Raw genomic sequence first — 15909 nt, forward strand, 5'->3', positions numbered from 1 at the left:
GCTTCAACTGCAAATTTTAGTAAAATATTTCAGGTTGTTTCAGGCCATCGCTGTGTGAAGGGCTCTGTGTGATAGTGGAATAAGAGCAAACACTGATTGATTTTATTTATTTTTTGCTTTTAAATGTAGCGATTCAGAGTAGAGGCACTAAAAATAAATATTGGATAAATGAAGGCTTCTGTATGCACCCCTGACAGTTTCTTTATAGTAAATGGAGGAATGTCATTTGATTTGTAAAGGCTTAGCTTTGTAAACTGTACAGCATTTTTAATCTGTAAAAAATTTATAACTATTCACTTTGAAATAAATCCACTTGGACTGCTTCCAGCAGTGCACTCTTGCTAGAATCTCAACCTATAATCAGCTCTGTCAGTGTGACTAAAATGTAGGCTTTAAGAATCTATAGCCAGAGTTTATGACCACACTGAGAAAATCGATCTCTGTTTCTACTATATTAACCTTTTTAACAGTTATTTAGACATCATCCAGGGTTCCATTTTTGTGCTATAAGTAACATTTTCGTGGCAAAGCTTTGCAAAATGCTTCCAAATATGGTATTTCTGTTAAGGCTGCCAGTTGAGCTCAGTTTTGTTTCCGTTTCCCTGAAGTTAAACTCTACCTGGGTTTCACAGTGTTGTGTAATTTCAAGTGTGAGCAGCAGGGTTCTCTGGGAAATGCCAAACACTGCATGTGGATGACGTGTTTTTGCGGATAACTTTTCATGTGCTGGAACCATAAATGTCTGAGTCTTTTTGATGTCTGTCTTTACCGTCTTCTCTATAGACATGACCTATTTTTTATGAATATTCAACATTTCAAAAATATATTTTCAAAAGTACCTCCCCTGTGATGTAGAGGAGGCCTTTTTTTAATCTGTCTTTATTCTTTCTGTGTCTTCCTTGTAGTAAGCATGTTTCTCAACACCCTGACGCCCAAGTTCTACGTGGCCCTGACAGGTACTTCCTCCCTCATATCAGGACTCATATTGGTAAGATGTGCTTCATTCTTTATATTTGTTGATTGTTGAAGCTGATACTGGTTTAAATTCATTATAAATAAAGCAGTAATTTTTATTTGCAAAGTGTGAATGTTTAAGTTGGCTGCCCTGTTTATACCTAAGCATACAAATATCAAATATAAATAGTGTTTAAACCTCCTGCTGTTAAATGGATCTATTTTTTTAAGCAAAAATCACATCCTTGATGAATCTCACTTAATCACTGTGTGCTTTTACTTGACATTCTCTTTCATGTTAAAAGGAGAAAATTAATTTTCAGAGGTGGCCCCCTGGTGATTTTATGAGCCTGGGATATAATTTGTTAGGGCTTTAATCACACATTCACAGGTCATATAAAGCTGAAATGAAAGGATATCAAACCTCATTTGGTCCTCCATGAGATTATCTCCCTGCACTATCAGTGTTTATTCTGCTGCCTGGTGCATCAGAATGCAACACACTGAATGTTTTTGTGCTTTTTAAATTACCGAGAACACGTGCTGGGTTGTTTTGTTTGGGATGTGGAAAAAGATAAGAATAGAACTCTCTATTGCTGTGCATTAAACAAAAGACGCTCCAAGTATTTCATCTCTTTTTCAGGTTCTTCACAGAGACGGCAAACTGTGTAACAGTGGTTGGTGCGCAGTTTAAAATAGCCCCTCTCTTAATTAACTCACTCTCTCTTCCCCTGCGGGCGATTGGCCAGTGTGCGTAGGCTGCTTGGAAATGGTGTTGAGCTCTGCACATGCTCTGTGAAATTATTTAGAAATGTGGACGCCAGTTGGTTTCATCGACGCAATAGTGTTCGTTTCTCTGTAAGTGGGAGAGATGTTCCAATTAGCTCGTTTTCCAAGATTCCTGTAGGAGCCCCATCAAAATTTGTCATTTCCTCCTTCAAGCAGAGGCTCCACAGTACATCAGCTTTAGCAGTCGGCAGTCTGTACAACTCGTAAAATAATCACGTTTAGATATTAATACTGGAGTCCTTCTAGAAGCAGATCTCACCATATGGAAATGCCTTCAGGCACTTGTTTGAGTTATTTTGAATGATCTAAACTGAGTTGGTCGTTGGTCACTGGAACACAACTGTGTGTACAGAATCACTAGTCAAGTTAAATTTAAATTTTCAAATCGATGTTATTTTTTTTAATTTATTTTATAATTGAGTGCCATGTTTTGTCTGCTAAATTCCATCCAATCAAAGAGCAGGTTTCACTGATTGGATCCTCTCCTCTGGCTGAAGGTGGTAATTGGTGAAGTATACCCAGGGCCTCTGTGGCACAAGCTTGACTCCCATTGATACAGTGTTAATCAGCCCACACTCAGATTACAGTAATAAAGATGTGTTAAAACAGATGGAGAATAGCGACTATTTAAGCTAGCTGCTGGAGGTCTCAGCTTTACTAGCTAGTAATTGTCTTTACTTTGTTCTGATTAAAAATCGTGTGGCTGGCATTGAAAGTAGATTTGCTCCCATTTTAAGCAGGTTAAAGAGAGAATTATTTTAAGAGGTGCTAATTTAAGAAGAATGCGCACAAAAAATGTGAACACTTGAATGTATCATCTTCATTGAATGAGCAGTTAAGTGAATGAGTTTCTTTCCGTCTTTCTTTCTTTCAGATCTTCGAGTGGTGGTATTTCAGAAAATATGGGACCTCCTTCATAGAGCAGGTGTCTGTGAGCCACCTGCGCCCCCTGCTGGGAGGAGTGGACAGCAGCTCTCCCAGTAACTCAAACGCCAGTAATGGGGAGGCTGACTCCAGTCGGCAAAGTGTGTCTGGTAAGAGCTACATTTGTGATCTGCTTATAGGAAAAGATTGCAAAAAGGTGACTTGGTCTCCCACCGAAAGAGCGGGGTGGAGGAGAGGGATGCCTGGATGCATCTGCTTAGACTGCTGCTCCACTAACCTGGAAAAACAGCAGAAAATGGATTTGTTTGTAGATGCATTAAGATCTGGAAAAATACAATTCTTTAAATAAATGCACTGTTAGAACTGTAAGCAGTACAAGGCAGTCCCAGAAATTAAAGCTTGTCTAGAAGCATCTTCCACAGCCAGAGTGAGCTGTGTGAGCGTCTTGACTTCTCCATTAGTGATGCTTTGATCTTGGTTAATCTGTTGAATGTATATTTGCTCGTCTGTGAAGTCTTTCATTTCAAAAGAGGAAAATGTCTCTGCTGAATAATTCCCTTGGTTCCTTTGCCAGTGATAAGGGAAAACGTTTATGCTACATAAGCATATACATAATGCAGCATGAGTCCCAGCCTGCTTTAGTCCAGACAGCCTCTGTCTATTAAAGAATCAGAACCAAATACGAGTTGCAGTGACAGTTTGGTTAAATGAGCTCACCCAGTCAGTTTAACGGCGTGTTTTCGAGCGTTCGGTCGTTGAACTCTTTGTGGAGACGTGATGCAGCCGCTTTTGTTTTCAGCCAAACAACTTTGAGTGAAATAGGATTATGTGTGCTCAAGTGTACTAATCCTCCGTTTGCTGGCTAATAATCTGCTCTGTGAAAATCTCTCAGCTCAATTCAGAGATGGATGTCGCAGCTTAATATTTGTCTTTGTCACAGACGGTTTTCAGTGAAGACCCGTGATTGATTAGTCATGGTTCTGGAATTGAATGTGGTAAAGCGTGAATTTTGTGCGTGTAGTATTGATTTATTTCTAATTTGACTTTGAAATTCTGTTTTATTGTCAGTGAGAGGCTTTTGTATGTTTGTTTGTTTGTTTAGGCAGGACAGTTTGTTATTCAGTTAGTACAAAAATCAGTGAATAAACACACAAGAAATAATTTTCTCTGTTTAAGTCGTTAGTAATAGAATATGAGTTTTGCGATGTGTGTTGGGTTTTCATGGATATTTTATGCATCTTCTTTAAAAAAGGCAATCAAATAATTTAAGTGAGCTCCTTATTCTGATTTCCAGCTTAATCTTTTTATTCTTAAACTCTACAAGAGGAGCTTTGCATAACTCAAAATTCAAAATAATCTGTATTTATCTTCTGCTGGGCCTTGGTGCAGGTCATCCACTATGTGAAAGAAGACATTTTCTCTTTACTTTTTAAGCGTTTGTGCTTGAGATGACCATGTTAGTGATATCTCCTCTCATATCTTGACATCATAAAGATCCAAAAGTAGGCGGAAGCAGTCAGTCTGCAGTCTGAGCTTTAGGCTTCCAGGGATTACTGCACATTTGAAACTTTTGCTCTCATAATTTTCTCAAAACTGAATCCTGAGTGACACAGTGAGGGGACGTCTCAGCTCACGCAGAGCTCTTTTAGTTGGTTGAGCAGCACTTGTCATGTTGATGTTTGATATCAGCGCACTGTAAGCCACACATCTTATTGGTGCATACATATTATAAAAACCCATATAGTTAAGCCCTGTACCAACATCGATGTGTTGTCAAACACAGGCTTGCCAGCAGTGTAAGTTCGTGCAGGAGCCTGTTTGGTCACTGAGGAGTTAGAAGGCCTTTCCTCTGTCAGCCATGCTCTCACATAGATCCACGTGCCAGTCAGGGAGCTGCAGGGTAGAGATGGCAGAATGCGCAGTCGAACCCTTTGAAGTGTGCCGAGTAAGCTCAGTGCCAACTTTGCCCTTGACACTCATCACTACTGTTGTGCTCTTTGTGTCTCCCTTCTGCAGAATGTAAAGTATGGAGAAATCCACTGAATTTATTCCGCGGAGCCGAATATAATCGGTGAGTGACAACAGCAAAGCAACCTGCATCTGAAGTCCAGCTCACTTGGAGTCAGTTTTCCTCTGACTTTTCCATCGTTCTTTCTCATCTGTGTCTTCTCTTGTCTGCTTTTCCAGTCTTTCAGGTCTTTCTCGTGTCAACTTTCCTGCCTCTTGAGTGTCATCAGATTTGTTTTGGTCATTATTTTCTCTCTTGTGCCTTTGTGTGATTTTATTTTTATGTCTTTCCCCCTACTGATTTGTCTGTCTCTATTATGTGCCATTCTTCTTTTGTTATCTTTTTGATGTCTTTGCCTGTGTTCCTTCTGTTGAGTCATCCCCCACTTTTTGATTCCTCGTGTTGTAATTATCCAGTTTTTCTCTTCAGCCGTAAACCCGTCAATCAGAATTGTTTTCTGTTTGAGCTTTAGCAGAGACGTGTCATTCATTTTCTGTGTTTTGCCAAAAATGTGCCAGTCAGTAGCTTATTATTAAAGCGTGTCGTTCTGTCTGTGCTGGTGTCCAGGTATACTTGGGTAACAGGTCGAGAGCCGCTGACATATTATGACATGAACCTGTCAGCACAAGATCATCAAACCTTCTTCACCTGTGACTCAGACCACCTCCGGCCTGCTGATGCCAGTAAGCAAACACACATTCATACATATGCTGTGTTTATAACCATGTGATTTGATTTAAGTGCGGAGGGCGTAATGTGACCCCTTTGACATATTAATATGTTAATATGTTTCTCTGTGTGGTGGCAGTCATGCAGAAGGCGTGGAGAGAAAGGAACCCACAGGCTCGCATCTCTGCAGCACATGAAGCTCTGGAGCTTGAAGAGTGAGTTTAAAATTATGTCATGGGTTGAAGGTGTTAATAAAAGCAAATTCTAATAATCTTAAAGAGAGTCTAGCTACTCTGCAGCCATCTTGGTAGATATTAAGGCAGTTTTCTGAGATCCATGTCTGAATGAATTTGGAGAGAGCCATGGTCTGTATATCAGTAGTCATTAAAAAAGAACAAAACAAGATTGGCACACAGTATAGACTGATAAAGGCAAACCACTAGAAATAAAACTAAATCATACAAGACAGAAGAGGGAAAATAAAGACTAAAACAAAACTAATGTGTAGAATTACTCGTAAAATCTAATAAGTCGCTCAAAAAGGGTTTTTTTTTCTCCACAAGTTATATTTCTACTGTGGATGCACACAGTTTAAGAACATTACATTTTTTTTTAACAACTCAGTATTGATTCCAGAAATGATAAGTATGTTAATCTCATCCACACAGAGCACTGAAAACAGGATACGGTCTAGCAAAGAAAGCAGTAACCTACATTTTACCACAATCAGCACCATGAAACTGAATCTCTCATTAACCTTGACTTTACAACTGCAACAACAGGATTGGCTCAACAGTCAGATCTCCCCTGATTTGACTGTTGGTCCGCTCTCTTTCTATTTAGTTTATGATCCTTCTGGAAATTCATTTTATGTCCGTGGACAGTGTTAAATAAATACAACCACAACAAAGAAGAAACCAGTTAGAGACATTACATAAATTTAACAACAAAGCAGCAGGGGAAGGGTATCTTTAGCACTGCAGTGCTCTGTTGCTCTGTTGGAAATGTATCAGGCCATCCTTGGAACATATGACAAGACTTTGACAAATTCAGTTTCATTCCTTCAGAAGGCTTTTTGATATTTTACCTATATTTGTCAGAGCTAGAAACTTAGTCAAAAGAATTTTCCAAATTAAATCTCTTATCATCAAATTGAGTTTGGTCAATCTGACCAGCTGTATTTAACTGGTGCTTTTCTGATGGTTGTTCCAAACATATGTTGTGCACATACCAGATGAAATCAAAGGAACCTTTATATAAAAACTAATAACAAATGACCAGACCATAAGTACTACATCTGATTTGAGTTTGGCCAGTCTTCTCTTCAGCAGTGTGTCTTGGGGCACCACTGTGATGCTTCCAGCGCGGCTGCTATTTATACATCTCTCCCTGGAAGTTTCACTGTGACCACTTTCAGTCAAGCATCTGTGTTGGATTCTGGATCACTGCCCAGAATTGTGACCCTTTAATTTGAATTTCAGTTTGGGGAAGAGGATGAAGTTGCAGGGAGGAAGTAGAAGGATTATGAGTAGCAATAGTGTTGGTGTGCACACAATGGCCTGCTAGCTCAAACCATGAAAAGTCGGTAAAAATACATTTTTATTTTTTATTTTTCTAACTTGTAATCACTGATAATGGCTTTATGCTGACTCCAGTTAGGAAGCTGAAAATCAAAACTAAGAGCTGATCGTATCTTTTAATATTTAGTATTTACATAATCCCATCTAGATGCCGTACAACCAAATATGCTTTTGCAAAACGAATACTATGAACTTCTACCAAAAAAGTAGCTCACAAACATGAATCAGACCCCAAGTCCCAAACACTACTGTTGCTTTTAGGTCCACACACATCAGTTTGTAATAAATTGGAAAACTGTAAACTGCAGGTTTTGTTGGTGTCAAGGGCGGATCTGAAGCTTCTCATCACAGACTGGCCTTCTGGGTGCTTCCATCATTCAGAGGAAGGCAGCTTTAGTTCTTTTCATGAAATTCAGGTTTATTTTTAGGAGCATTTGTGACAACCAAGACAGTGCAGAGGAACTGTGTCAGCACTACATGTTGCTCCCAGCTTGTATCAAGGCCGTGACTGCAGGTTGACTCAGAGGAAAACTTCTTTGATCAGTGATCTGTCAGACGCTGCTGACAAGCACACAAGGCTCAGGAGCATTTTTATGTCTCAAAGAAGCTGCGCTTTGTCGGCAAACGAGGAACCCCGCTGAGAGGCGGTAAATGAATTAATGAGTGTATAAGAGGCTATGCAGAAGGTTAGTTATTACTCCCTGACTTCTCATCCCCATCTACAGCTGTGCAACGGCGTACATCTTGCTGGCAGAGGAGGAGGCCACCACCATCATGGAGGCTGAGCGGTTATTTAAACAGGCGCTAAAAGCTGGAGAGGGCTGCTACCGCCGCAGCCAACAGCTCCAACATCATGGTACACAATATGAAGCCCAGCACAGTGAGTGTAATCCATGCTTTAACACTTTTCCTAAGCCAGTAATAATCAAGCGACAGTATGAATGGTAGTCCTGGTCCATCTCAGCCTCTGTTGCATTTTAATAAAGAGGACGGTAAGCGTGATCTGATTGAGCTAAGTTCTGTTTTTGCAGGAAGAGACACCAATGTGTTGGTGTATATAAAGAGGAGGCTGGCCATGTGCTCCAGAAAGCTCGGCCGAACAAGAGAAGCAGTTAAAATGATGAGAGATGTAAGTACACAACCTGCCAGAAGAAAACCCACACAAACCGAAACACACACAGTGTTGTGCATTCATTTCTGAATGGGTTCATTATAAACAGTCACAGAGTATTTTGAGGTAATACAGTGATGACCCAAAGCTCATGTCTGCTGATTGTGCATGTGTCTCCCCCTGTCTGGTATTACATGTAACAACAGTTGTGTGTTTTCCAGTTAATGAAGGAGTTCCCTCTCCTCAGTATGTTCAACATCCACGAAAACCTGCTGGAGTCGCTACTAGAGCTCCAGAACTACGCCGACGTCCAGGCCGTTCTGGCCAAGTATGACGGTGAGCGACACTCAGCCACCTGTGAGCAGCTCAGTAACTGTACTAACAAAGCTGTATTTAGTTACTTGAAGGTAGCCGAGTACAGACGCCACATTCCCTGTCGAGTGTTTGTTGTTCCTCAAGCAGCCCGAGCTATTTTAACAACTAAAATGCCAGAGCGGGGCCATTTCTGACCACATATCTTATACAGCAGGGCCGAATCCATACAGGCGAAAATGTAATTATTATTTGCAAGTAAAAATTGCATCTGTTAAGATGTATTATGTAAAGCAGGTGTTACACCATCTGCAGGCATTTGGCCAGGTGTTGTTTATAAGATCATTTTTCTGCCTTCGTTAGAGCACAGACGCACACAGGAAGTATGCATGGGGTTATCTGAGGATGCCCAGCATGTTCTGAAACTACTTTTTTACTCCTGTCTATAGATATTTATATGACACAACTGGAAAAAGAGAGCAAATCACACTTAGAGAAAGTCTGAGATATGATAACAAAACACACGTGAAACCCAAACTCATTAAGTTCATTCACAACCCCCTGTGGGCATGTGCAGTATTCTTAAATACAGCCCTCCCCTCGAACTGTTACCTGTAATTCCAAACTTTTACCACATTCATTAAACTCCACCCTGTCCTTTCTGTCTCTGTCTGTCTTTTTGTCTCCTCCACAGATATTAGCTTACCTAAATCTGCAACAATATGCTACACAGCAGCCTTGCTCAAAGCCAGGGCGGTATCGGACAAGTGAGTATTGCTTTTCATCACATACAGTTCTTCAGGGATCTGACATTCCTGTACTGCTATTTAGTTTAAGATAGGGTTGAAAATGGCTCCAGGGAGGTGCTCAGTATCAATGAGAGAATAGCGATGATGTAGAAAGAGTGAGACACCCCAAGGTTTGAGCGCTGTTACTGTGAGAAGTGAGTTTTCTGCCTATTCTGATTGTTCAGGGTGTGGCATGTATAATAAATGCTGCAGCTGCTTAAATTTAGTTTGTTTTTAACACTTCGTAAAATGTTGGTTCTTGCTTGTTACTATATCTATTCATGAGAGGTATGGATCAAAGTAACCTCATGATGTAGAATCACGACCGTCTGCGTGCACGTGCAGGTTCTCTCCAGAGGCCGCATCCAGGAGAGGGCTGAGCACAGCAGAGATGAACGCAGTAGAAGCCATCCACAGAGCGGTCGAGTTCAATCCTCATGTCCCCAAAGTGAGTTGAGATTACCACACACACACTTGCACACAGACTGTTTGTGTTTAACAGAGACATGTCGATAAGAAAGATGTAAATATGCCAGCTTTTAGCAGAACTGCTCATTTACATGTGTAGCCCCTGTGTAAGTCACATAAAACAACATGCAGCATAAAAATGAAAGAACATTCACATAAAAACACACAAGAACCAAATTCAAGCAATACATGAGAAGTTAAGCTTAGTGGGATGAATCTTAAAGTGGGATATGTTGAGCATATCTTCTCTTCCAGGATTGACTTCCTTTACTGACAGTTTGTCCAAATGTAGTTCACCTATGAGGCACTTCTGGTGGGTGCTGTGATCCCTTTGCTACTGCCAGTGCTTTCTTTTATACATTCACTTAAAGGAGGTGGACCAAGTCCATGTAAAACGTTGTTCCTTGTGTTATGTAATAACTGGGAAAAAAATAAATAAATGTGCATGTAAAGTGATCCCAGGTCATAAATGAGGATCCAGTGCTGTAAACACACAGCACATTTATAAACGGCGTGCAAACACAAGCTAGTAGCAACCCCCGTCTCAGAATGATGTTGGAGCAGAAAGTATGCTGGCCCCAGTCAAACAGCTTGGTGTTCACACTTGGTGCATTGAATTGTAATAATGTAATTCTGCGTCATGCTTTGTTGTGGGCTGAATGTGAGTATTGAACTTTATTCATGGATATGCTGAGATACTTTTAATTCATTTTCTTTCTCATTCAGATGTCTTCTTTGTTCTCTCTCCTTGTCTTCCTTTGTTCCTCTCTCCTCCTGCTCCTTGTTCCCATCAGTACCTGCTTGAGATGAAGAGTCTGATTCTTCCTCCAGAACACATTCTGAAAAGAGGCGACAGCGAGGCCATTGCCTACGCCTTCTTCCACCTACAGCACTGGAAAAGGGTGGAGGGGGCACTCAACCTTCTGCACTGCACCTGGGAGGGCAGTAAGTACATGCTAACACACAAATACTGTAAACTGACAGTATTAAAATTTTAGTGGTGATTATTTCTGAACACGAATGATTCTGGAGCTCGTTGTTAATTATTAATTGTTTGTGTTTTTGTGTGTTCGTAGCTTTCAGAATGATCCCATATCCTCTGGAGAAGGGTCACCTGTTCTATCCTTACCCCATCTGTACAGAGACGGCAGACAGAGAGCTGCTACCCAGTAAGAGACGCTCTGACGTGCACGCGCACACTGTGCAATGCAGTCAAAAAATGTTATATTATATATTTTTTTTAGGAAACGTGTTGTAAATTTCTGTGTTTAAATCCCTTTAATTAATTTTGGGAGGTTGTAAACTTCTTCATGTCAAACATCTGTGCTGAAAAAGCTGTTTTGTTTTTTTAAATTACACTTTAATTTGAGAATTTGGCTCACAGAGTGTGTGTGTGTGTGTGTGTGTGGGAGGTTGATTGTGAGTGTTGTCTTGATGTCTGCGCAGAAGCTTGTCTGTCTTCACTCACAAACCCTTCATTGATTGAGCTGGCCTACAGCCACGAGAAGCAGCACAGTGGTCTGTGTGTGTCTCTGAAAAGACATGCATGTTTATTTCAGCTAATTAAAATTGAACATAAATAAGAAATTAAATTGTGAATCAATGTGCCAAACATGACAGCATGCTATGTGTTAGACTTTGTGAGATGTTTGACCTTGTTAAACTTCCTCACCAGAAAAGGTTGCCTTCGTTGTTTTTCTTTAGAATACCTGCCCTCAAATTTGCCATCTTGTTGATAGTTACCCAGTAAAAGCCAGAAAGATGACCTTTGCTTTTAGAAAAAATGATTTGGTTGAGAACTTCATGGAGAGTTGTGATACCGATTGTAATGTGATGGGAGGACTGTAAGTCTGACTGGTACATGCCCATACTGTCTGCTCCTTTTAAGGGTTCTTAACCACATGTGCACATTTGATATAGCTACATTTCATTTTTAGTGTCAGGGCTGCCACGCCTTGGATAAAGTTGAAGCGTAGGACACTTAATGAGCTCCTTTGAAACTTAAAATAAGCAGCGTTTGGTAGCTTAGTCACGAAGCATCTAGTGCTGAGAGCTGACGCGATCCTCGAAGATGCTGGTGGATGTCTACCACAAGAGAGTGTTACAGTTGATTTTGAAAATAAACAAATCAGCCCCCAGTGAAGGTTGTGTTGAGGAGTAAGAGGTGTAAATGTCGTACTCTGAACTAATATTGTGTTTCTGTGTGTCCGTCCTGCGTGGAAGCAGTGTTTCACGAGGTGTCGGTCTACCCGAAGAAGGAGCTGCCCTTCTTCATCCTCTTCACAGCTGGTCTCTGCTCCTTCACTGCCATGCTGGCTCTGCTCACACACCAGTTCCCTGAACTTATGGGAGTGTTTGCTAAAGCTGTGAGTGTACACACACACACACACACACACACACACACACACACACACACACACACACACACACACAGAGGGGAAAAAATGAGGAGAAAACTTGAATTTCACAGATAATGTCCAGATTACTGTGTCCTTCTCTGTGGAGAGTCTTCAGAGAATAACTCAGTGACCTTTGACCTTTTCTCCATAGCTTTATTTTCATTAAAAAAATTAATTACCGGGTGAAATAACATACTGGATGACTTCTGACCTTTTTGCTTGTGCTACCCTCAGCGGCTGCACTCCTTTTGACAGTGAGTTAGACATGCAGGCTTTTATCACAGACAGAAACAAAAAGAATCTGTTGAAGTCACACAGTTCAATGGTTAAATGGGTGTCGTGGACCAATGGGGTAAGGACTGTACTGGCTAGAGGAGAAAATAAATCCCATGACTGTGTGTAGTGCTGGGTAGCTTAAGCTAGGACATTATAGCACAATTTATTAGTAGATTATATGAAACTTAATATGATGTGCAAAATAATAAAAATAAACGTCGTGGACTACACCCTGTGGTTCCTGTTTGGACTCATCCTTGCGTGCTACAGGTATCACAGCGACAGGAAGGGGCAGCAATGGCTGTCAGCCTGCAGCAAAACCGAGTAGAAATCTGAAAGATGTAAAGGTCATGGAGTAAACAAACAGTTTCTGTGCACACAGACAGTTTGTGTTTTAGCTGTGAGTGAAAAGAGAGCGCTTCAAACCACACTGGAAAAGGTAGCATGACAAATGACTCTTACAGGCTTTTAAACACATGTGGTTTGTAACATGCTTCTGGTGTCAGCTCTTGCATGTCCATCAGAGGAAACATGCTTCAGCTCCACCAACAGCTATACATGTGATAACTTCACCATGCTCACATATTATATGTGTTATTTGCACATGCTCCTAAAAACAATGTGCATTGTACTGTCCTCTTGGATCTATTTTTAATCACAAACGTGGGAGAATTACCCACACTTTTGAGCTCTCCTCCACAAGTGTTGTCTTGCAACTAGTTTCAAACACACTGCCAACAGTTGCCCCATCCATCCATCCATCCATCCATCCAGCTGGAGGAAATGGCCAGGGGGAGGGAGTCCCTCCTGAATGACTCAACTTCTCACCCAACCTCTACAGCTAAACACAGCTACCCTTAAGAGAAAACTCATTTCTGTTATTTCAGTCATTATTCAGAGCTTGTGAGCATAGGTCAGGGCAGAGACATCGATTGACCGGTGAATCGTCAGCTTCGCTTTTACACAGAGCTCATTCCACCCATGGATTGAGGTGAGCCCTGTTACTGTATATCGAGCCAGTATCTCTCAACCTCACCAGACTCCACCAGGGAGGTGAAGTTCAGTGTCCTAGTAGCCAGCCTTAGCACCCTGGAATCAGACTTACTCTGCCCCTCATCTGATTCACATGCTCACCTCATCGGTCTCTTTTATGTGAAAATATCGACAGGATCCAACTGATAGAAACACCTATAGTAGCCAAACATCTTCCCCCATATACTTTTTTTCAATTGTTGTTGTTCTGGAGCAACCTTCAGACATCCATCTTTTATATGAGCAGCCAGTGGAGGGCGCTGCCCACCCTCTGCCTCCTCCTTTAAGCCTGCAGCTCTGTGCTGCTCCCCTGGAATGTGGGTGAGCTCATCTCCCCACCCTGATGTGACACTATCAGCAGATACCATCTACCTGCTGAGAGGTAGATCATTGCAAGGAACACGTTGCATGTATTTATCAGTGAGTCTGAAACCAGTATGTAGACAGGAATAATTACATACCTGCTTATGTTAGTTTAAATCATTTATTGAAATCATAAATAAAAAGTATTTTAAAACGTATACTGTTCAAACACTAAGACATACCAGATCACAGTAATGCTAATCACAGATGCTGGTGGTTACTGCAGACTTGATGTTTTATGGGGAACCTTCAATGGACAGATGAGGCCTTTCTAACAGTTTTTGGAATGTTTTCCGACTAAAGTTGACTCCAGAAAAACTTAACAGGTGGCTTCCAAGGAGAATACATGGCTACTGGCTACGTTTACTTTTTGATCTCATAGACCGATATTTAAATTCCACATTTGTTCAATGATTCATTTTAATATCTGAATAGCTGAAATGATCAGCACATCAACTTGCTTGGGTAAATAAGTCGGGTTCCCACTGTGACTGAATGTAAAAGCAGCACAAGTCACCAGTGATTCCCTAGACCAATAAAACTTCATACTAACATGGTGTCTTGGACAGGTCTCTCCCTGCCGCCCACACTGTTCAAACACTACTACACACATTTACTTTGAAGTGCTCTTTGACGCTAAAATGGAGATGTGAGATCTGATGTGAGAAGCAATCCTCAAACCACCAGCTGCCCAGCTCACACATGCAGGTGGAGTCTCTTTCTGCCCCCCCCCCCCACAAAAAAAAAAAGAAAAAACCTCTTCGTGACCTTTATCTGACATCTAAGGCAGTAGGAACTTCCGTGAGCTGCTCAGGTGGAGCCCCTATCACCCCTCGCCTCCTCTTTGCTAGTTGTTGTCAGACTGCCAACCTGAGAATGAGGCCTGAGTTGCACTGTACACAGATGGAGGATTCATGCTGTGGAAGTGGAAAGTTTATTTGTTCTCACAGCTGAAAATAAAGAAAAATCCCCCAAACCTTCAGATGATTCAGACACACGGTTATGCAGCCTTTTTCTTATCTGTCAAAGTTTAACCTGTCATCGACAGCTGCTGACCTTTCCCTGCTTTATCAAATGTGGTCCATATTTTACAAAATTACCTCCATGTTTTGCTCAGCTTGTACTGAAACCCCCAGTTGAAACCAGGAAGTCATCAGGAAAGTGTTTGTTGATGTCACAAGTTAAGGGAGTGCCCCCTGCTGACTGTTAGACGGTACTGCAACATTGAGAAGCAGTGTTCATCTTTTATGTACAGGTGATATACACAGCCACCACCCTATCCTGCCAGCTTAGGCACTCTTTAAAATGTTTTTTTTAATGTCAGTTCAAAGTTTATATTAACCATCCAGATAATTATCACATTGTCTGCAAACCAAATATTAACATAAATTAAATTAGGGAGTCTTGCTATCAGTTGTCCATTTATAAACAGCAGTCAGGGAGACATGTTATCAGACAGTATGAACCTGACTCCATCTACACACCACAGCTCTGTGAGGGATGCAGCACCTATGTAAAATTGCTTTTATTAGATGACAAAAAAAGTGCTTAAAGTGGTGGCTCGATATACTGCTGCATGTCTCCGATACCGTTTTGTTCCATCTGGTAGAATTGGATGCAGTCAGTTCCTGTGGCCACATTGCAGCCAGAATGCAGCGTGGCTGTAGCGTGGTGTGTTTCAGGGAAAAGATGCTGGCTGCCCTGTTAACGTTCTGTTTGTGTGACTGTATTTGTCTCTCTTTGTAGTTCCTCAGCACGCTGTTTGCTCCTCTGAACTTTATCATGGAGAAGGTGGAAAGCATCCTGCCATCCAGCCTCTGGCACCAGCTCACCCGCATCTGACCCCGACCGACAGAAGGGCCGACCGGACCAGGAATCAGACCCAGGACCAGCACCAAGAGCAGACCTCTATCTGGACAGAAACAGCTGAACTGAAATCCAGAACACTGCAGTGGACTAGACTGACGCGCCTCTGTGCCAAGTTCAAACCAAACCGAGAGCAGATGGGAATCCGAGGAGAGGCGCGAAACAAAAATGCTAAACAACACCCAGAATTGGTTTTGACTTTATTTGATATGTTTGCATTTCTTTGGGTTATCAGTCATTTAAAGCTGTTCTTTTGTTGTACAAAAAGAGGTGATCAATTGCCATCATTAAAAAGGTGAAAAGGAAAAAAAATACAATAAAGGACTTTTTGTGTATTGCTGCAAAAATGCAGTGTTTTTACTGGCTGCCCCACATATGTGAAATCAGCTGACCTTGATACCAGCACCAC

At 41.3% G+C, this 15909-nt stretch overlaps 1 protein-coding gene across 4 annotated transcripts in view; it reads left to right on the forward strand.

Moving 5' to 3' along the window:
* Positions 1 to 15835, forward strand: part of LOC146383100 (suppressor of tumorigenicity 7 protein homolog) — a 55452-nt gene extending 39617 nt beyond the window's left edge. For 3 of the 4 annotated variants that reach the window (XM_084934265.1, XM_084934263.1, XM_084934262.1), the window contains 14 exons: positions 906 to 988; positions 2618 to 2777; positions 4645 to 4699; positions 5204 to 5319; positions 5445 to 5520; positions 7611 to 7765; positions 7917 to 8014; positions 8218 to 8332; positions 9003 to 9075; positions 9442 to 9544; positions 10359 to 10509; positions 10641 to 10733; positions 11788 to 11930; positions 15381 to 15835. In XM_084934265.1, coding sequence (XP_084790391.1) covers positions 911 to 988; positions 2618 to 2777; positions 4645 to 4699; positions 5204 to 5319; positions 5445 to 5520; positions 7611 to 7765; positions 7917 to 8014; positions 8218 to 8332; positions 9003 to 9075; positions 9442 to 9544; positions 10359 to 10509; positions 10641 to 10733; positions 11788 to 11930; positions 15381 to 15476 — 1512 coding nt within the window. In that variant the 5' untranslated portion in view covers positions 906 to 910 and the 3' untranslated portion in view covers positions 15477 to 15835. The remainder of the gene's footprint in view (positions 1 to 905; positions 989 to 2617; positions 2778 to 4644; positions 4700 to 5203; positions 5320 to 5444; positions 5521 to 7610; positions 7766 to 7916; positions 8015 to 8217; positions 8333 to 9002; positions 9076 to 9441; positions 9545 to 10358; positions 10510 to 10640; positions 10734 to 11787; positions 11931 to 15380) is intronic. The other variant, XM_084934264.1, reaches the window with a different exon arrangement.
* Positions 15836 to 15909: the final 74 nt, after the last annotated feature.

The sequence above is a fragment of the Perissodus microlepis genome, chromosome 7, assembly GCF_051167445.1.
Source record: "Perissodus microlepis isolate ML-2025 ecotype Zambia chromosome 7, ASM5116744v1, whole genome shotgun sequence".
NCBI lineage: Eukaryota > Metazoa > Chordata > Actinopteri > Cichliformes > Cichlidae > Perissodus > Perissodus microlepis.